This window comes from Bos javanicus, chromosome 11, assembly GCF_032452875.1.
Source record: "Bos javanicus breed banteng chromosome 11, ARS-OSU_banteng_1.0, whole genome shotgun sequence".
NCBI classification, from domain to species: Eukaryota; Metazoa; Chordata; class Mammalia; order Artiodactyla; family Bovidae; genus Bos; species Bos javanicus.
Genome location: NC_083878.1, coordinates 86187677 through 86210437, shown reverse-complemented (window position 1 = coordinate 86210437; position 22761 = coordinate 86187677). Strand labels below are relative to the sequence as shown.

The following is a 22761-nucleotide window of genomic DNA, read 5'->3' as shown; positions in this document are numbered from 1 at the left end:
GTCCAGAGCTAATTTAACATCCAGCACATCTTTTTCACTTTCTTCTCCTCCCCAGGGTAAAAACCTACACCCCCTACCTATTCCCATAAATGCATCTCTATTGCATACTAATCAGAGTCTGTAAAATACAACAGTCTATCCTAACAAAAGCAAGAAATAAATAAGCATTCTACAGTGCATTTCTGATCAATCTTGTTCCTTTCTCAAACAAAGCCAACTATCAGACTTTACATGGCTATTAATTGGGATCTCCAAGGCCATCTCAGGAAAGAGAAACAATGAAAAGCAGAGGCTGATAGTACACTACAATTCAAGTGAATTCTATAGCTCCTGGGCAATAATCGCGGAAATTAAATTTACAGAAATTGAAATGCACTGAATTGTAACGATTAATGCTCACAGACAACCGAAAACATGGAAACTTCAGGCTGTGTGTTACCAGATTTCAGACTGAACTCTTTGTCATGTACCCCAGGTAGGGACACCCCGTAGGGACAGCCACCGGGTTTCTCTCTTGCTCCGACCCGCGTCCCCAGGCAGCATGACGCTCTTTCAGATGGGCTAGCCTGGGGTCTGATGGACTGCAGATCTCCCCACCGGACCCCCGCTCCCAGACCCAAAGGGCAAGAGGGAAGAAAAAGAGGGGTGCTTCCTCCCTGCGCCCCAAGACCAGGGCAACCACGGGTGACACCAGCTCCAGGAGGCAGAAGGAAAGAATCCAAGGTGGGTCTCTCTACTCCCGGAACTCGGTCGCAGAACTGTCTGGTCTCCCCGACCCGGGGCCCGGCTGCCGGGAAGCTGGGCAGGGTGGGGCGAGACCTCCCCCTCGCCGCCCGCCCCCACCGCTGGGTGGGCACAGAGGAGTGGGCAGTAGGGGCAATCTACGGTTCGAGCGGTCATCAGGGAGGGCTCCTGAGCCCGCGGCCACATACCAGCAAGCTCTCCACGTTGATGGGCGAACGAGGGTCTCGGATCAGCGCTTCCAGCTTCCTCTGGCGGCTCGCGCCCGCGCCGTCCCCCGACACGGCCTCGGGGGCGCCGGGCATCTTCCCCGTCGGCGGGGGCCGGCTCATGCCGCCGCCAGGCCCGCACTCGGCTCCCCGCGCTCCGGCCCGGCCGGCCTCGGGGCCTACCGCCGCCCTCGAACCACCGGCTCCGGCCGGGACTCCGCCCGGGCCCACCGCGCGCCTCGAGCTCAGCGCCCCGGGGCCTTGGGGCTGTTGGAGGCCCGCCCGGCCCCGGGAGCAGCGCGGAGCAGACGGCGTCCCCGCCCCTCAGTCAGATTCGCGCCGCCCGGTCCACTCCTCCGCCGCGAGCTCCCTCAGGACTCCGAGGGCGGGAGCGGGGAAGTGGCGCCGCCACCGCCGGGCCCCCCGGGGGCAGTCCCGCCCTCTGGGGGCTCCGGGAAGCTGAAGCCCGGATTCCAGACAACTACGGCCGCGGCCAGCCGGCTCCCATGACCGCTGGCGGCCGCCCGCGCCCCACACGCCCGCGCCCCTCACACACTCCCGCGCTGCGCCCGTCTCCGGCCGCGCGCAGCCGCTACCCACAAGCCCCTCGGGCCGCGGCTGGCGGCGCGCCCCCGCGCTCGCCCCGCCCCGCGCGCTCCCGGCCCCGCCCGCCGCGCGCCGCCGCCGCCCGCCGGCCTCCGCCTCCTCACGCCCGTTTCCTCGTGTTTTTTTTTTTTTTTATCGTTTCCTCCTGTCTGCTTGGCTTCGCATTTCTCCTTTTTCAGCCTCCTTCCTTCTCTGTGTCCCCTTCCCCTTGTTGATTCTCACAGGGTAAACGGTCGGGCGGCGCGCGGTCACCGCCTTGCTGGACCCGCGAGCTGCAGCTGAGGGGAGGGGAGGGTGCACCTGGGAGCTCGGGGGTCGGGCCCTCCCTACCGCCGCCGGCTCCCTCAGCTCCCGCCGGCCCCTGCCCGGGTGACCGACCGCACGGACTTGGAGGCCTACCGCACCCACCCCCGCGGCGCCTCGAGGCCACCCGGCTGCGCCCGGCGCGGGGCCCGGAGGCCGGGGTGGGGGGTGGGGAGATGGGCGGCTCGGCGCCCCCCGCCCCCGCCCGGCTCAGCTGACTCAGCGCGCAGCTATGCGCTGCCTTGCATCACCCGCGCCGGAATAATAGCGGCAGCTCCGTGGCTGCCCTCGCGTGCGGAGCTCCGCGCTCGCGAGGGGCCCGCCTGGGCCACGGGGATGGTAGTGGAAGGGCTGGGAGGGCGTGCCTAGGACTCGAAAACGGGACGAGGAACGGGCGGGTGGAATGCGAGTCCTGCGGCAGGAGGGCCTGGAAGTGCTGCTTGTTCCCCCCCCGCCCCAGGGCAGGCGTCCCGGGACTGCCCAATACCTCGCTGCGCCTCCCTTAATTGTCGTTCTCCCCAGCTGGGCTTCAACACCCGACCATGAAAAGAACGAGAGGGGCCATAGAAAAACTGCTTTCCCTCCGCAGACCTCGAGCTCTTGGGCTTTTTTTTTGGGGGGGGGGGGTGGCGGAAGAGGGGCGGTCAGAGGGGCCGCCGCTTGTCCACATTCCTGCCTTCTCCGGCCTGCGCCATTGGTCAGATCCACCCAGGGCGCAATCTGAAAAATATGTGCCAAGAGCTGTAAAGCTGTTCATTGAGCCCCTTTGACCCAGTAAACCCATTTAAGGAAGTCCATTTCTAAGGAAATGATCCCAAGGGGGGTGGGGGGAGAACTTGCATAAAGATGTTTACAGCAGGGCTGTTCAGAATGTCTATAATGACCAAAACCTGGGAAGGGACCCAGTTGTCCAACGCTTGGGGGATAATCCAAACAAGCTCTGTCACATTAACAGAAGGAATCCTGGCAGGTATACAGGATTCAAGTCAAGCACGTCAAATTTTGGCAAGTACATGAAAAGATGTATTGGAAATAAGGTTAAATAAAACAACGAAGACAAAAAAATAATTTGTACACACCACTCAAAACTAAAATGAGCAGCCTTATGAAGAGGATGTGAATACAGTTGTTTTTAAGTAAATGGGATCTTTTTTCCTTCCTAAAAGATGCTTAAGAGAACACTTAAATTTCAAATATTGAAAAACTTATACTAAGATACAGGGGCCACTCCAAAAATCTGCACTCTGATATCCGATAAGAAGTAAGAATTTTAAGAACCTCTCTCATTGGCATGTCAGAAGCCCATAGAAGAGCAACCTAATTCTAAAGGCCTAACCTTGTAAAAGCATTTTAAGTCAGTGAGTTGGTTTCCAGGAGCGTCATCTTTTCCTTCTGTGTTAAAGCCACCTTCACCTGGATGAGGCAGGAAGAGATCCTGGAGGATCCAATACAGCTTTTTCCTGTCAGATAATAACACTGACTTCTGGTCAAAGGTCAGTCCTTTCACTGTGTATGCTAAGTGACTCATTTATACCTCCACAGACCACACCAAGAGGTCAGAGTGAGCTGGAGATTCCACCTGCTTCTGCACTGAAGCAAAATAATGAGATAATCCTTGATTACCAATCCCTTTACCTGATCACAATAGAACAGGCAAAGCAGAAGGAACACCATATGGTTCTCAATTTTCAAATTAATTTTTCAATAACTGGCCATATATTTTTATGAAGCTTGGTGGACTAACAGAAAGCCATGATCCCAAATACTAGGCATGAAAACCTTACTTAAAAAGAAAAACACAATGATCAACAAGATATAGAGAAGGGGCAGCTTTTACATAGGGTCATTTACATAGACTAGAAAAAGCCACGGTGTAGAAGAATTTTATCCACTACCGATACCATTGTCTATGTGGAAGAAAAGACTAATCTCTTGATATGAATTAAACCTTTTTTATTTCTTTTGATCAGTACAATAATTATTTTACCAAGAGAGCACAAATACGTTCTTGTAAAAGTTCACACAAACCACAACTAGATGGAACATACCTTGAGAAATGACACTCCCAAATCTCTCTACACACATTCTCTTATCATTCCAGGCCTTAATCCATTCTCATACATATGTATTTGTATACGCCTATGTGTATCTCTTACCCATGTATACAGTGTTACACTGTATCACAGTGTTTTGCCATTGATATTTTCCCTCTAGTCATATGTCCTAGAGACATCTTCAGATCTGTCACGGAGATTGACCCCGTTCTGTTTAACTGCTATTCTGTGTTCCATAGTGTGGATGAGAAGGCATAAGCAAGGGAATTCCAGAAAGACGTCTACTTCTGCTTCATTGACTTCGCTAAAGCCTTTGACTCTGTAGATCACAACAAACTGGAAAATTCTTAAAGAGAAGGGAATACTAGACCATCTTACCTATCTCCTGAAAAACCTATATGCAGGTCAAGAAGCAACAGTTAAAACCAGACTGGAACAACATATTAGTTCAAAATTGGAAAAGAAGTACATCAAGACTGTATATTGTCACCCAGCTTATTTAACTTATTATGCAGAGTACATCATGAGAAATGCCAAGCTGGATGAATCACAAGCTGGAATCAAGATTGCCAGGAGAAAAATCAACCATCTCAGATATATAGATGATACCACTCTAATGGCAGAAAGTGAAGAGGAACTAAAGAGTCTGTTGATAAGGGTGAAAGAGGAGAGTGAAAAAGCTGACTTAAAACTCAACATTCAAAAAACTAAGATCATGGCATCAGGTCCCATCACTTCATGGCAAATAGAAGGGGAAAATGTGAAAGTAGTGAAAGATTTTCATTTCTTAGGCTCCAGAATCACTGTGGATGGTGACTGCAGCCATGAAATTAAAAGACACCTGCTCCTTGGAAGGAAAACTATGACAAACCTAAGAAGCAGAGACGTCACTTTGCCGACAAAAGTCCATGTCCTCAAAGTTATGATTTTTCCTGGAGTCATGTATGGATGTGAGAGTTGAACCGTAAAGAAGGCTGATCGCCAAAGAATTGATGCTTTCAAATTGTGCTGGAGAAGACTCTTGAGAGTCCCTTGGACTGCAAGATCAAATTAGTCAATCCTAGAGGAAATCTACCCTGAAAACTCATTGGAAGGACTGATGTTGAAGCTGAAGTTCCAACACTCTCCAACATTTCGGCCACCTGATGCAAAGAGCCGACTCATTGGAAAAGACTCTGATGCTGGAAAAGATTGAGGACAAGAGAGAGGGGTGACAGAAGATGAGATGGTTGTATAGCATCACCAACTCAATGGATGTGAGTTTGAGCAAACTCCAGGAGTCAGTGAAGGACAGGGAAGCCTGGTGTGCTGCAGTCCATGCAGTCACAAAGAGTCAGACATGACTTAGTGACTAAACAACAACAAGAGGGCATATGATTAAGAACAGACTCTAGAAACAGATTGCCTGGGCGCTGCCACTACCACACACTAGCCATGTGTGTCTCAGTTTCCTCATTATGTTTGCTATGAAACACTTAGAATAATGCTGGCCCCCAATAAATGTGAGATTTTATTAGTGTTTTCTCAGTGTCACAAACTTTGTTGCAGTGAACATCCTTCTATTTTTGCCTTGATGTGGACATATTTAAATAGCATAGATTCCTGAAAGTGAAATTGTTGTATGAAGAGGTAGGCATACTTTAAATAGTGCCAACATCCACTGGATTGTCAAAAAAGCAAGAGAGTTCCAGAAAAACATCTATTTCTGCTTTGTTAACTATGCCAAAGCCTTTGACTGTGTGGATCACAATAAACTGTGGAAAATTCTGAAAGAGATGGGAATACCAGACCACTTGACCTGCCTCCTGAGAAATCTGTATGCAGGTCAGAAAGCAACAGTTAGAACTGGACATGGAACAACAGACTGGTTCCAAATAGGAAAAGGAGTACGTCAAGGCTGTATATTGTCACCCTACTTATTTAACTTATATGCAGAGTACATCATGAGAAACACTGAGCTGGAGGAAGCACAAGCTGGAATCAAAATTGCCAGGAGAAATGTCAATAACCTCAGATACGCAGATGACACCACCCTTACGGCAGAAAGTGAAGAGGAACTAAGGAGCCTCTTGATGAAAGTGAAAGAGGAGAGTGAAAACGTTGGCTTAAAGCTCAACATTCAGAAAACTAAGATCATGGCATCTGGTCCCATCACTTCATGACAAATAGATGGGAAAACAGTGGAAACAGTGGCTGACTTTATTTTTCTGGGCTCCAAAATCACTGCAGATGGTGACTGCAGCCGTGAAATTAAAAGAGGCTTACTCCTTTGAAGTAAAGTTATGACCAACCTAGACAGCATATTAAAAAGCAGAGACTTTACTTTGTCAACAAAGGTCCGTCTAGTCAAGGCTATGGTTTTTCCAGTGGTCATGTATGGATGTGAGAGTTGGACTATAAAAAAAGCTGAGCACCGAAGAATTGATACTTTGAATTGTGGTGTTGGAGAAGACTCTTCAGAGTCCCTTGGACTGTGAGGAGATCCAACTAATCCATCCTAAGGGAGATCAGTCCTGTGTGTTCATTGGAAGGACTAATGTTGAAGCTGAAACTCCACAACTTTGGCCACCTGATGCAAAGAGCTGACTCATTTGAAAAGACCCTGATGCTGGGAAAGATTGAGGGCAGGAGGAGAAGGGGGCGACAGAGGATGAGATGGTTGGATGGCATCACTGACTCAATGGACATGAGTTTGAGCAAGCTCTGGGAGTTGGTGATGGACTGGGAACCCTGGCATGCTGCAGTCCTTGGGGTTGCAAAGAGTTGGACACGACTGAGCAACTGAACTGACTGAACTGAATTACTACTGACCCAGTTTCGATCCCTGGGTTGGGAAGATCCCCTGGAGAAGGAAACGGCAATCTACTTCAGTATTCTTTCGTGGACAATCCCATGGACAGAGGAGCCTGGTGGGCTACAGTCCACGGGGTCAAAAAAAGTCCGACATGACTGAGCAGGAACATGGATGGCATAGAATTACTGCTGAAGATGAGCATTTTGTGTTTCTAGTTCTTCTGAAATTACCTATTTGTATCTTTTGTCCTTTGGATTTGTCTTTTTCTTACTGATTTATAGGAGCTTTTATGCTTTATAGATATTCCTCCTGTTATTATGTTAAAATATGTTAAAATTACAGTTTGCAATTATTTTCTTCCAGTCTATTGCCTGTTATTCAGTTTTGATGTTGGTGTCTTTTGTCTCATTAAATGTTTACCTTTTATGAAGTCACATCTACCAATATTTTCCTCTACAGCTCCTGGGCTTTGTGTCTGGATTGGGAAAGATTTTTAAATCCAACTTTTAGGGCACACAGAGGCCTGAAATTGCAATAACTATAAGGAAATGGCAGTTTCCTAATAATGTCAAACTCATCACGTTCCAAATGATCCACAGAAAGAGGGTCTCCTTGGGCTTGCTCTTCTCGGAGGGATTTTTGCTGCTCTGTGACTCTGTCCCACCTTGACTGCTTCCTTTTTAACACTCTCTTGGATGTGCCCTGAACACAGGTAGGACAAAAACTTCAATGCAGTACTAAGGAAGGATAATCAGAGAAGGCAATGGCACCCTACTCCAGTACTCTTGCCTGGAAAATCCCGTGGATGGAGGAGCCTGGTAGGCTGCAGTCCATGGGGTTCTAGGAGTCAGACACGACTGAGCGACTTCACTTTCACTTTCCACTTTCATGTATTGGAGAAGGAAATGGCAACCCACTCCAGTGTTCTTGCCTGGAGAATCCCAGGGACGGGGGAGCCTGGTGGGCTGCCATCTATGGGGTCACACAAAGTCGGACACAACTGAAGTGACTTAGAAGAAGGAGAAGGAAGGATAATAGGAGGGTAAACACAGAGACTCTAGGGCTGACCTCTTTGTGAATAAGGCTTTGGTATAAGCCTTATGGTATAAGGCTATTTGAATAAGCTGCCACAGCTAGCTTGATCTGTAGGCCTTGCTCCCCTCTCTTTCATATGTATTTTGTCTGTGTTTCTCTCTCTGTCTCTTCATTCCTAGCCCATCTCTTAAGTGGTTGGGTTAACAGTAGAATTTAACCTCCACTACCCAGCAATGACTTCCTAGCTCTTCTGATACTTCACATTCCAGACTGAGTGAACATGTCTCCTTGGGTCGATCTGAGACCCATCTGCTCTGTTTTTAATTTGAGGCCACCTCTTCCCCAGGAATTAAGCCACCCTTTAGATGCAACCTTCCTCTCTCCACAGATAAATAGGATTGTAAAAGGACGTTGTTGTTTTTTTTTTTTTTTTTTGTCTTTCCATGTGGCACTTGCAATACTTGTTTAATGAGAGTAATTATCATTATGTATAAGGGCTTACTATGTGCTACGCAATGTGCTTTGTAGAAATTATCTTACTTCTCAAAACAGCCTTTCGCTAATGATTGTATTACTACGCTCGTTTTCCAGGTGATGTAATAGGAACTCAGATATATGATAATGGAATGAATAAATGAAGTTATAAATGAATAGATAAATGAAAACAATGAGCTCTCAATGGTCTAGGCATCACCAAAACACATCCCTTTCCTGTCCTGCTTCATGTCAGAACAACAGCAGGTACAGTGTACACAAGCTGGCATTGTACCTAGATGCTTCCGCCTCACATAAGCCAAGATTTAATAACAAAATAAAGGGATGAACTCTTGATACAAAGGTATCATTATTTTTGCAAACTCCATTCCTATAAAGGATGCAGGGTTTAATGGTTTATAAAACAGAGTTTCATCCTAAGTTTCATTCCTGGTTCTGGTCGTAACTCCCAGTGTGAATGAGAAAATTGCAGTACCCCTCTGTGAGTCAGTCTCCTCATAAGCGAAACAGAAATAATGAAGCTTGGTTGTCATTAAGTCTCCTTAAGATCTCCAGATGAAAGATATTAGATGCGTCCGGGACAGGTTATTCACCAGTAAACTATGAAAAATTCTCAGAGGAGAACAAGCTGGTCACAGCTCAAAGGTATATTTGAGTCACATAGACATAAGTCACATAGACATAAATATATATGTCTGAAAAGAGTGGTTTCAAGAAATATCTGAGATCCTGGAAAGCTCAGCTTGGATTCCAGTTTGGCAGGAGATTTTGATGTCACATTTGGCCACCCCATTCTCTGCATCTCTAGGATGTTTTATGTGATTTCCTTTCTCAAACCTTCATTGGATCCTCCATGATTATGCATGAAATCCTCAGTCTGGAACCCGGGTCTTTCTGCAAGTTGTCCACAATGTTCCCTTTCAGACTTTTCTTCTATGGTTTCTCTTCTTCTCAGGTTGAACATTCTGACTCCTCTCTTCGCTCTTTGGTTAAGGCAGTTTCCACCCAGGCGGAATGTCATTTTTCCTTCCTTTCTCCACCCACCAAGCTTCCAACCATCCTCCACTAAGCCCTTCTGTTCCTTGAATGAAGAGCTTGACTCTTCCTGAGCTCTGGGTCCCCTGTGGCTTTTAACAAAATATTTAGCAAAGTGCTTATTTCACATACATGAAAAGAACAATATGTCTATTTCTTTTTCAGTGTTTTTAACACCCCACCCACCCCAGCAAATGGGTCTTTTATGTGTCCAGAGTATATTGGTGATTTCCCATCATTTACCATCCACCATATGAAGACTGCTCTCCTACCATTTCATTCTCCAGACACTTTGATCCAGCAAACTATAAACCATATGGGATGTGTTGTTCACAGAAGGCACCATTGCATCCCCACTTCTGAGTTTTGCTCTTGCTGTTCCACCTGCCCTATCCTCTACCTCCCAGTCTTGTTTTTCTTTTTTGTCCCATCACTGCCACCCTGGATGGCAGCTTCCTTTCCCTTTCCTCCCAGTCCAGCTTCCTATGTCCTGTTTTCTCCTAAATGTAACTGGAGTTTTGTGCTGGTTCTTTGTCAGATACAAAAAGGAACTGTGTATGGATTCTTCCTATGTAGAGTTTGCATTTGAGAATCGGTCACTGAAGGACTTCTCTGGTGATTCAGTGGCTAAGACTCTACGCTCCCAATGCAGAGGGCCTGGGTTCAATCCCTGGTCAGGGAACTGGATCCCACATGCCACAGCTAAAGATCTTATGTGCTGCAACAAAGATGGAAGATCCTGCATGCTGCAGGTAAGACCCAGTACAGCCAAAGAAATAAAGAACTGGTGAATGACTGAATGAATGTATCCATAAAAAAAAAAACACATACACACAAATAATTGTAATTCAAGAAAGATTAGTGACCGAAAATATTCACCGATAATATGCTAAGAGAATACAGAGGATCTTGGAGCAAGAGATTTCTTCTAGCAAGGGGGTCAAGACATGTAGGTTGCTTGTGACGTGGGTCCTTAAGGTTCATTAGGGTTTGTAAATGGAAAAAGAGGACAGTCCTCCAAACAAAACAGGAACTTGTGTGATTAAGTGTGAGATCAATAAATGAGAAAGCAAGTAATGACAGAGAGCGGAGGTGTGAGTGGTGAGAAAGAGAGCAGAGGTCTCTTTTTCCTTGGCTTCCCTGAAGGCCTGGAGTCTGTACTCACATGCTGTGCAATGCCACATACACCACTACTGTCCTCCAGGACTTGCTGTCATTGAAGATGCTGGCACAAGGTGCCATCCCCTGGATCTGTGGCCCTCTGTGGTGGGCATTAGGGGTCTTCTCACCAATTATGGGTGTCATGGGGGAGAGACTTGGGACTCAGCAACAATATGATTAAGCAAAGTGGAAGGAGGCCAGTCTGGGAGCTGTTTCATAATCCACAGGCCACCATTTGTAATTAAGTGGTTTATGATCATGAGTAATTAAAAACTTACAAAGTATACAAAGGAGAAAACTATAGTTAAAGTGATCAGTTTTTAGAATACAGAGATAACAGTTTTCATAAAAACCAGTCTTACTGTGAAATAAGGAACCACTTTAAACTTCCTGGCCTTTAGAGTGGCACTTTGATGTCTAAGCTGCCCTTGAAATATTCCATTTGCTGCTTTGGCCTCCAAATGAATTTGGGGCCTTTGTAAAGTGAACCCAGAGGAAATGGGCCCACAAGGAGTCAGAACTGTGTGGCTGGAAGCGCAAACAGCTCAAAGCTACATCTTCAGACAGGCAATGAATAGTTGGGACTTGCAGTAGAGTTGGAGAAACCTCATCCCAGGCCAAGCTCTGTCCCTTTCTAGTTGTGTGACCTCAGACAAATTAACTTACCTCTCTGAACTTCAGTTTCTCTCCTATGGGGAACAAATAAGGCTCCCACAGCATTCAGCATCCTGAAAGACTGATTCTTTCCCACCCATCAGAACTGACTGGATGTCAGGCATTATTTCTTTCATTGATTAATTTATTCATTCAATGAAGACATTTATGTGCTGGTTACACAATAGTAATCAGCAGAGAAATAATCCCTGTGGGCCTTTATTAGGTTTATGATCTAATGGAAGGGATGGATAGGATACAAATGGCAATGGAAATGAACAAGTAATTGCAAATGTGATAAGTGCTACAAAGAAAAACTGTAAAGTGTGAAGAGAATTAAAACAGGCAGGAGAGCCTAGTCCAGATGGGGATCAGAGAAGGTTCATGAGAAAGAAATAATTCTGATGAAGTCTAAAAGGAATTAGAGCTGGGAAAAACTGGGCTGAGGAGAAGAGGGTCAAGGAGAAAAGTCTCTTTCTATTTAACAAATAAAAGCATTTCACGACAGCCAGGCCCATAGTTAAGCCGCCAGCCTTGTGGTTCATTGAAAGTGACACCAGGAAGGTCACAGGCCCACAGTGGGTAGAGAGGAAGCACTTACTTGTGCAGAACCCTGAAATTTAGCCCACTCAGGTTTCAAGAGTTTTCTTCTACCTGTCCACACCTTCAGTGTTTGCAGGGTTCTTTGTGGCCATTTTTCTAAGTACTTTTGGTAGTAATTCTTGAAAGCAGGTGAACCTAAAAGCACCTGGTCAGATAGATCCTTGTTCTGATCACCGTGGGAAAGGGGGCCAATTTTTCTCCCTTATCTGAAACAGCAGAGCCCATGGGAGAAGCTGAAGTTGTACTCATGAATCCTGAGCTCAGGGCTTAGCACCACCATCTATGGGTTATGTGACCTTGGACAAATCACTCAAACTTGCTGAACTCTGCTTCCTCGTCTGTCAAAGCTACTCCACAGAGTTGAGTCCAGTGTAAAACAGTGTATGTGAGGGGACTCTACAAATGTGATCCTGATACACATCCAAACTCTGTTCTCTTATATCCTGAGATATTCCCAGCTTGCACTCTGGGTGTGGACGAGGAGAGAAAGAGAGGTATCAAGGATGACCTCCAGGTTTTACTAGGCTCCCCCAAGGAAGTAACCAAGATTGATTATTGCATCTAAATGCTTTAAATTTACCTTAAAGTACATAAAGGTAGATGAGTTTGAAAAAAACAGAAGTGAGTGATAGGATCATCCTTTGTGATTCTTTTGCACTTTTCCAGAAAAAAAAAAAATATATATATATATATATATATTATGGCAACCACCAGAAGCCGAATGCCAATGACCACAGTCTTCAAATCTTTCCATCTCTTGTTGACATTCTCACTGACAATGTTTAAACAGGGCTGGGCTGTTGACACATGTTCACTGTTCGCTGCAGCCCAGCAGGACCTGTAAGGGGAAGCTGTTCAAACCTTGACATATATCACCGGATCACCCCAACAGAGAGGTGTGAACCACAAGTCTGAAGGCAGGGCAAGCTCTGCTTTCATCTGCTTCACCACAACCCTCGAAGAAGCAGTGCTGAGATTTCACAGCCAGAGCTGAGAGCTGGGAGGAGCTCAGCAGAGTGGAGATGCTCTGACAGTAAGACACGGGTATTGTAACTTTGTGTTGTCAGAAGGGGTGCGAATTCTCAGAGCATCAGAAGCATTAGCCCTCAGATACAATCCACCTTCTCATTCCAAGATGATATGATGAGTGCATCAACATCCCCGCCCCATGCCTCAGAGAATAAGAGTGGGCTTAAGGCTTACTCTGGGGCACCATCCTTTAGTGCAGTTCATAATGGTCCTTAGTGGAGCTCTTTATTCATCAACAAAATGGGTGGAATGCCTACCGTGCATTGTGGACTATGACTGGGGAAATTGGCGGAAAGTGATTTGGAGGGAAATGGGACATACACATATGGTTTATTAAGGAGTAAGTTCTCAGCGTGTTTGTTACCTGAACAAAGGGTTGACTGATGAATGAACACACAAGGGCATAAATGCAAGCAAGCCTACGGTACAGAAGAAAGCACAGGATCTGACATCTGAAGGCAGAGCTGACATTCCAGCCACCCACTTTCCAGATGGTTATTAGGCTGGATGCCTCTGCTTGTTCACCCTGCTCTGTGCTCCAGGGCCTGACCTCTAAGGACCACCTCCCCCGGGCTCTCCCATTGTCTGTCTCCAGGTTGGGTTTGGCCAAAGGCATCACTGGGAAGAGATTGGAATGAAGGACAAGGTTTCTTCCCCTTCTCACTGACATGTCCTCTAGCAGCAGCTCCACACATGACACCTGCAGCCCCATCTCCCAAACGCTACATTCCCTTCTCACTGGGATCCAGAAACACTGGGTCCTTCCCCTGGCCTGGGGCCCTAGCTTCTCAGTGTTGCTGATACCTGGGAGCCGCAGTATGCCTTGCCTTCCTTTAATCCTATCTACGCCTCTGGAGAGAGTTCCTTCCTAGAAACCACTTGAAACAATTCTGTTTCCTGTTGAGACTCAACTCGTTCAGAAAATTAGAACATGACATGGAACTTCTTAGAGCATCGGAGTCTTCCCCTCTGAAATGAAAATAATAATAATACTTAGTACTTCCCTGTTGGCTCAGTTGGTAAAGAGTGCCTGCAATGTGGGAGACCTGGGTTCAATCCCTAGGTCAGGAAGATCCCCTGGGGAAGGAAATGGAAACCTAGTCCAGTATTCTTGCCTGGAGAATTCCATGGCAGAGGAGCCTGGTGAGCTATATAGTCCATGGGGTCACAAAGAGTCGGATAGGACTGAATGACTAACACTTTCACTTTCAGTATCTAATACCATGCTTGAACATGGGCCAATAAATATTGGCTACTTGAAAAACTGAATGAATGGATGGATGGATGGATGGCTGGGTGGATGGATGGATGGCTGAATGAATAGATGAATACCTATAAGAATTAATGACAAGATGCTAATGTATTAGCTATAAAATATTGATTATAATTCTCATTAAAGGGCAAATGAATGTAATAGATAGTATTAACTCTCGTGTTATCATACAATGGACATAAGTCAAGAATCAGAAAAACTGAATCAATTTTTCCATTTGCTAATTGTGTGATCACAGGAAAATTATTTCCCCATGCTATGCCTCTATTTCCTCTCCTATAAAACAAAAGAGTTGTGTTCATAACTTCTAAGGGGCCATCCAACTTGAACATCCTATGGATACTAAGCATTCCAGACAAACATGTAACAATTTGAATTGAAGAAATTAAGGAAGCAGCCAGGGCAGATGCAGGGACCTGAACAATACAGTAAGAACTAGAGCAGCAGAAGGACATAGCAAAATGAGCAGAGATTAGAGGGGATTGTGAGGAGAGAGGTCGGTCAATTCTGATGACCAAAATAAACACAGGACCGGAACAGAAGTTGCTCTTGGGGTCATAAGGGTCCTTGGACATCAGGCTGAGGAACTAACACTGTAGAAGGAAGGATTCTGACTTCCTCAAGGCCCCTGAAGCCAGAGGAGAACTAGGACCCTAGTTTCCTCCTCTCAAGCCTCTCCACTGCCATCAGCGTCCTTGTCTTCATCTCCGGATGGCAGCTATCTTCTCCCCTTTGTGATTCCTTTCTTTGAGGAAAAATGTGTTAGATGAGGAAACCATTTGGTAAGGGATATTTCTGGCACTGTTCAAATCTTGGCAAAATTTTCATTCCTGTTATTATCCTTCTTGTTGTTGTTGTTGTTCAGTCACTAAGTCGTTCCGACTCTTTGCAACCCCATTGACTACAGCATACCAGGTTTCCTTGTCCTTCACTATCTCCCAGGGTTTGTTCAAACTCATGTCCATTGAGTCGGGTGATGCCATCCAATACTCTCAACCTCTGTCACCTGCTTCCCCTCTTGCCCTCAATCTTTCTCAGTGTCAGGGTCTTTTCCAATGAGTAGGCTCTTTACATCAGGTGGCCCAAGTATTGGAGCTTCTACTTAAGCATTAGTCCTTCCAGTGAATATTCAGGGTTGATTTCCTTTAGGATTGACTGGTTTGATCTCCTTGCTGTCCAAGGGACTCTCAAGAGTCTTCTCCAGCACCACAGTTCGAAAACATCAATTATTTGGTGCTCAGACTTCTTAATGGTCCAACTCTCACATCCATACATGGCTACTGGAAAAACCATAGCTTTGACTATACAGACCTTTGTTGGCAAAGTGATGTCTCTTATTAAGTGCTGTCTAGGTTTGTCATAGCTTTCCTTCTAAGGAGCAAGTGTCTTTTAATTCCATGGCTGCTACTTTCATTTAAAAATCTGTTAGGAAAGTTGAAGTCAAGATAATCAAAAGACAGTGACTTTTTAAAATTATTGCAGAAGTGTCAAAATCCAGGAAAAAAAATGTATTGGACCTTGAGCAAGAATATTACCTTGAGGGATCCTAGACATGAACTCAAAACACTTGGAAAAGCTTATGAAAACTAACAAGAATAACAATCCAAAACTACCATAAAATAAATGGAGTTATTTGAAAATGTGTCCAGCCATGGGAGTTTGGGCATGGCTCTTCATTCTATGATCTCAGTCTCCCCACATGTCATATAGATGCAAAGGTGGGTTCTTGAATTCTCTCCTGCCCAGGCAGGGCCTGAACCCCCAGCTCTCTTTCCCCTCTGTTGAGAACAGCATTCCTGGGAGGGCACAAGGGTATTTGTACCACTTTGGTTTCTGGTTACCTGACCTCTGACCCCTGTGTGGACCCCTGGAGCTGTGAAGCTATGGCAGCTGCCCAACTCTGAACCCTGCGTGGGTTTGGCAGGAGACCAAGAGGAGTCAGCACCAGCCTGCAGTCAGACTGGGCCTCTGTGAATGGGTCATGAGCCAGCCTCACTGCCACTGCTGGGAGCAGGGCTCATCAAGTCTGGTAGGTGCTCCTTGGGGTGGCCCCCTGGCCATTGCCCATACGATGAGGCTCACAGGGAGCACCTCCATGGTTGATGTTATTCTCCAGCTCAAAGACATTGGTAGTACCTCCTTATTGAGCAGCAGTTGTGTATCCCCAAGAGGCCTCCGTCCTACAAGGCACTCCTTGGAAACCCAGGCCGCATCACCTGAGTCTAGAGAAGGCAGCCTGGTGTGTCTCACTGCCTCATGCAGAGTCCCAGGGCTCCAGGATGTCCCCAAGGAGAGAGACCTGTTCAAGACCCCGTCTGGTCCCCAGTAACTCTCAGCCCCACTTCCCACATCTCCTCTGTCTACTCTAAAGTCCAGGGCCAGTGAATTATTAATTTATAGTTGATGATGTTTGTGTGCATGAATGTTGCAAAAGTATCAACTTGGAGAAAGAACAGGGGAAAAAAACCCAGCATCTTCAGCAGGAATTTTCTGAAGGATAGATTTCAGCTTAAAAGCTCCTGGAAAGATAAATTTGACTAATTATCCTCTCTTTTTTTGGTCCATAAACTATGCACCCCCCTCCCCCACCCATGACTTTGTCATGCTGTTCCCTCAATCTGGAAAACCTTCTCCCTTTATTTACCTTGAAAATCTTTTCATCTTTCAGAGCTTTATTCAAATGCCACCTCTTTTAAAGACACTCCCCAAGGTCCATACTAAGAATTTATTACTCATTACTCTGTGTAACTTATTACTCACAGGACTTTTCATGAATTTCTCTGGAAGGACTTTTCTTGATAGCTGTGTATAAGAAGCTATTAGCACCCCTCTGTGCCAGTACTTAATTTTTCAACCAGTATCGCCAGTTGTGTACAAGAGGCTTGAATGTATGCTTAGTCACTCAGTCGTGTCCAACTCTTTGTGACCCCATGGACTGTAGCCTGCCAGGCTCCTCTGTCCACGGGATTTTCCAGGCAAGAGTACTGGAGTGGGGGTCTTCCCAATCCAGGAATCAAACCTGTCTCCTGCATCTCCTGCATTGGCAGGTGGATTCTTTACCACTGAGCCACCAGGAATGAAAACAGCTCCTGTCCTGCGTGATTCTGGGTCTCCGCCTTTGAGATCATTTCCTGGGAATCTTTCCCGCAGACATGGCTCCATCTGAGTCTGTCTTGGCTACATCTTCCCTCATATTAAGATAATCTGTTGAAATCAGAAAGAAAACTGTTCTGAGCTCTAAACAGAAAGAAAATGAGGCCTTAATGAGCAGTATTTCTCAAATGAGGAGTTTAATTCCCTGGCACTGAGACAGTCAGAGAGGAAATTGAGAGAAAAGAAGTCGGCACAACAGGTCCCATGGGAACAGGCAGAGCAGATGTCATAAAGCGCCGGCATTAAATGTTAGGCTTCTGCTCAAGCCTTTTTCTTCTGGAACCAACCCTCACAAGCGAACAGCTTAGAAACAGCAGATGAAAGGCTGGGGGTGGAGATGTAGAGAGACTGCCTGAGTCAGCAGAATGCAAAAGCTGACTGGGTGACAGAGAATCAGTGTGAAAGAGAAACAGACTTAGGGCCACTGGGTGGAGGGGCAAAGAGTCCTCTGAATGTCAGGTCTCAGCCTCTCTGGACTTTGTTACATGATCGTCCGGAACTGATAGTCACAGAAGTGCTGAATTATCACACACACACATGCGCACACCCATACACAGGTGATCTGCTCTATCTTCTCTTAGAAGACAGTGAAGTGTAAGCTATTTGGGGGAAAAAATTCCTTGTAAAATTATAAATATTTGTTCAAAAAGTTAAGAGTTTCCCCCAAGAGATCCTCACAGTTTATTCCTCTTGTGCTTGGGGCTTTGTTCAATTGTCACTTTCCTGAACCTTGGTTTCAATTGCAGCCCACTCACCCCGGCACGCCTTAATTCTTTTTCTTAGCATAGTTTTCTTCATACCAGCTGTCACTTGCTATATATAATAATACTGTTTTGTTATGAGCCTTCTCTCCTATCCCACAAGAAGGTAAACTCCACGAGGGTAAGGGTTTGTCTGTCTTGTTCACTGCCTTGTTGTGGATGAACCATGTGTCTGGCACCTAGTAGGCATTCATTCTTTATTGAATGAAAGCATAAATGAGCAGACTTACTTATTTGGAAAACACATTTAAATTTTAAAAAGTCATTCTATAAAAATACTGGCTAAATGCAGGAAAATTATATGAGAATTTATCAACATAGGCACATTAATTAATTGGCAAATATTTATTAAGGAAATACTCTATGCAGACTTATATATTGGGGATTTGCTTATTTTGTTCATGTTCACAATTTTCAGTGCCCTAAATACCAAGTATTCCACATGCAGAGTCACTGACATGCTTGTGAGACACATCTGTGCTCCTGTACATATACTCACAAGCATGTGCACACACACACACACACACACACACATGCAACATTCTGGTTCTTCTGGTAGCCTACCTTAAATTTTACCAGCTCTCTCATGTAAAGATTTGACAAGTCTGTTCTGTGCCTCCTTCAGAAAATTCTTAGAAGTAGGAAGTGATGGTATTGATTAGGAATGCTAGTGTTTCCCATGAGTGAGTCTAGAATCAATATTTAACCACCATTTATTGTGATGTTGGAGGCAGATTGATTGTATCCTGGAAAGTGTACTGGATGTAGAGCCAGGAAATTTGAGTGCAAGCCCTGGACCCATTGCTGAAGAGCTGAATGATCTTGGCAAGTTATTTAACCACAAATACCTCGCTCAGAGGTTTTTTTTGGTTTTTTTTGTTTTTTTTTTTTTTGAACAGGACTTGGTAAGCCGTAAAGCACCATACAGTTTTAAAAAATAATCGTTTATTAAGAAGTAAAATGTGCGTTACCTGTCACTAAAAAATAGAGGTGACATCAGATCCCTTGAAATGCACGGGTATCAATCTCCATAACTTGGCCACCTTCCTTCTTATGTAATTTGCTGTGTGACCTTCACATTTCAGGCCTCAATTTCATCATGTACATAAAAAAGGATTCTACCCAACTCTAGCAGGCTGGGATGATTTCTCTGATTCTGATTACAACTGACAGGCTCTGCAAGTGTGTAGCAGTAAATTGGGATGGGTTCCAATCGATCGTGCAGTCTAACCTGGTAGTTTTCTAAATGCAAAACTATCCATTTTCTTCATTCATTCATTCATTCCTTCAACAAATCCTTGCTCAACTTATGTGGTAGACATGGTGTGAGATGCTGGAGAGGGGAGTTGGCCGAGGACACGGCGTCAGCACCATCAGTGATCCAAGCCAAGTTGGCGAACCAGTTTCATAAACACATCTTTGTTGTCCACATTGAGAGCCATGAGGAGACAGGATCAGGGTGTGGGGGACCACAGAATGAGGCCTGATTTACTCTGGAAGTAATGGAGACAGTTTCAAGCCGAGATGTATGTCAGGAGAATGTCAGAGGACAGATGAGGGGTAGCCAGGCAGGGGTTGTAGAAAGACATGTCATTAAAAAAGGAAAGACTGTGAAAAGGTCCCAAACCACCTCACTTGGGCAGTTTAATAAGCACTGATTGTGTACTTACTGTGTGCTGAGCACTGTAGAGGGAAGAATATTCAGGGAATGGGAAGCAGATAGGATAAAGCTGACGAGGGTTAGTAAGTACAATAAAAGGCTTGACTGCCATGCTCAGGACAGACTTACAGCATCACTGAATGTAAGCATCACTGAATGAATGACAATGACAGAACATGATCCTTTTGTGTAAAATTGTTTACCTTCATCCTTCAAACATTCACCAGATAGCCTGCTGCCATCCATGGGGTCACAAAGAGTCAGACACGACTTAGCGACTGAACAACAAAACTAGTATACGAAACCAAGGGAGGCAAAAACAAACAGGACAGAATCTCTACTGGAGTGGCACATGTCCACAAAGTGTGATAAATGCTCTGATCACAAGACCCGCGAGCAGGAGGACTGAATCTAATCTGACAGGAAGGATGGCTGAAGGAGGGCTTCCCAGGGGAGGTGACATTTTTCAGCTGAATCTCTAAGGGTGAATAGAAACTATTTAGGTGGCTGGAGTGGGAAGTGGTTCAAACTGAAGCAGAAGCATGTATGAAGGTCTGGAGACCCAAGGAAGGAGCTAGGAGACGTCAGTGAGCCTGTAGCAGAGTCTGCATTGCACAGTTTGGGCTTTGTCCCAAGGGAAGTAATTCATTGGTGGATTTTAGGTAGGGCAGTGACATGATAAGATTTGTATTTTGGATGTGTATATCAATATCCGTGCAATTGACATTTCCCACTTCACCAGCTTGGTATACAGAGATGTTACCCTTCCTGAAAATTCAAATCTTAATGGCTAGGAGCCTGCACCCACCCAGATTAAAAGGAAGGTTCTATCTTTGAGATTCATGTCTCAATATATTTCCTTTTTTTAAACTGGTATATAATACTGTGTACATTTAAGGTACACTGTGTTGATTTGATATACTTGTTATTGCAATATGATTACCTCCCTAGAGTTAGTAGACACCTCCATCACCTCATATAACTGTCCTTTCTTTTTGTGATAAGAACATTTAAGATCTGGTCTTTTAGTAGCTTTCAAGTATCTAATACAGTGTGCGTAGCAATGATTACCATACGTGCATCAGGTCCTCAGAACTTACTCATCTTCTAACTTCAAGTTTCTATCCTTTGACCAGCATCTCCCCTGGTCATCCCACCACCAGCCCCTGGTAACCACCATTCTACTCTCTGTTTCTATGAGTTCAGCGTTTTTAGATTCCACGTATAACTGATCCAAATATCTCTCAAGACCTGTCCCTAGTCAGTGAATCAGTCCTCTCAGGCATGTCCTTGCTGCCACCTGCCAAAGAGCATAAACTTGACTGTGTCCTTTGAGGCTGCTCCCCTTCTCGGGGAATGACTGACTTCTGCATACGGCCACCAGGGTGGTCTCGCCTCAGTGGCCAACACAGGGGGTCCATGTCTTTCTAGATCAGTGACCATCTGGGCAGCCAGGGGAAGCACCAGGGTCCCTTCTGCAGCCAGCTGCACGTCTTCTGGACCCTACTCGCTGCCTCTGTGGTGGTCTGCTCTTTCATCTCAGTGTCTCCCCAGGAGCAAAGGGAGTGGGGGCACTCTCCTGCCCATGTCACTTCCGGAAGAGGCCTCCCACAGCCACTAGGCGACCATTGTGCCAGCTCTTTCGGATCAGCCCCTTCTATGCACGTTAGCAGAAGATTACTTCTCAGGAGGCGTGACCAAGGACTGGTGGGGCCATGTTGGGAATGACTCGAATGCCAGCTGCCTGCTCTGCCCAGGGACAGCATCCTCCCTGACCTCAGGGTGGGGACGCCATCCTCCTCCCATCCAAAATGTCATTCCTAATTTCTTTCACTACTGTGGGGGGGTGGGGCAGTGGGGAGGTACAACTCTTCTGGAGGGTGGAGACCATGGTACATCCTACCCAACACCATGCATGTTGCTGGGGACTGGCTACCTGTAGGTCCCACCACAGGGACCCCTTCCTTCAAGCCTCCCAGAGAAGGTCCTGGGCCTGTCGCCTCCGCCTTCAGCCCAAGACCAGCCTTATTTCCTGCCCAGGATGGTCCACTTTCCAGAATGACTGACAATGGAAACGTCCATTTCCTTCAGGGCTTTGGCACCATAACCTCAACAGAGAGTGATGTTGGTGTATTTGGGGAGATATGTTAAAATGGTAGATATGCACAGAGAAATGTCTGGAGAGCTATTTCCCTAAATTATAACAGCAGTGTCTCTGGCTTTTAGTGAGTTAACCATCTTCATTTTACTTTAGGATCATATTTGAATTTTTTTTTCCACAGTAACTGTGCATCATGTTTTCAGGAAAAGATTTTACGCTTTGGTATCAGATCACATTTGGAAAATCAGATCATCATCTTCTCATCTATACAATGAGAAAAATAGTATTTCAGAGGGCTTCCCTGGTGGCTCAGATGGTAAAGAATCTGCCTCCAATGGGGAAGACCTGGGTTCAGTCCCTGGGTTGGGAAGATTCCCTGGAGAAAGGAATGGCTACCTACTCCAGTACTTCAGAAGATTGTTCAGAAAAATTCAATACTGTTAATATTTCTATTTTTCTAACATTTTCATTACTTATAACTGACATGAATAATTTTATGTAAATACATAGACATGATTATATTAAATATAAAGGGGGGTTCTCTTAAAGTGGAGTCCTTTATTTCCTTTTCCTTTGTTTTAACTTGTCCTTCCCACTTGGCTCAGCACTTCTCAAATCACAGCTCCTCTTCAAACCCAGGCATTGGCCCATCACACGCAACTATGTTGACAACCTGGAAGATGCCCTCTGTGTTTTTCTTCATGATTATACAATGATAAAATCATATTGATATGTACACTGGGCTTCCCTGGTGGCTCAAACAGTAAAGAATCCACTTGTAATGCAGGAGACCTGGGTTCAATCGCCGGGTTGGAAAGATCTCCTGGAGAAGGGAATGGCTACCCACTCTAGTATTCTTGCCTGGAGAATTCTGTAGCCTGGCGGGCTACAGTCCATGGGGTCGCAAAGAGTTGGACACAACTTAGCAACTTTCCCTTTCACTTTTCAAGTACACTTGAGTGAATATAAGTCCTTGTGTGAAAGATTTTTGGTCATTTGTAGAAAGAGATCATTGTTTAGTTTCTCAGTCGTGTCCGACTCTGCTACTCCATGGACTGTAGCCTGCCAGGCTCCTCTGTCCATGGGATTTCCCA

The 22761-nt window shown here is 45.6% G+C and overlaps 1 protein-coding gene across 3 annotated transcripts in view; it reads right to left on the bottom strand.

Moving 5' to 3' along the window:
* ROCK2 (Rho associated coiled-coil containing protein kinase 2) overlaps positions 1 to 1540 on the bottom strand; it is a 131152-nt gene extending 129612 nt beyond the window's left edge. For all 3 annotated transcript variants that reach the window (XM_061433304.1, XM_061433305.1, XM_061433306.1), the window contains exon 1: positions 933 to 1540. In XM_061433304.1, the coding sequence (XP_061289288.1) occupies positions 933 to 1073 (141 nt within the window). In that variant the 5' untranslated portion in view covers positions 1074 to 1540. The remainder of the gene's footprint in view (positions 1 to 932) is intronic.
* Positions 1541 to 22761: the final 21221 nt, after the last annotated feature.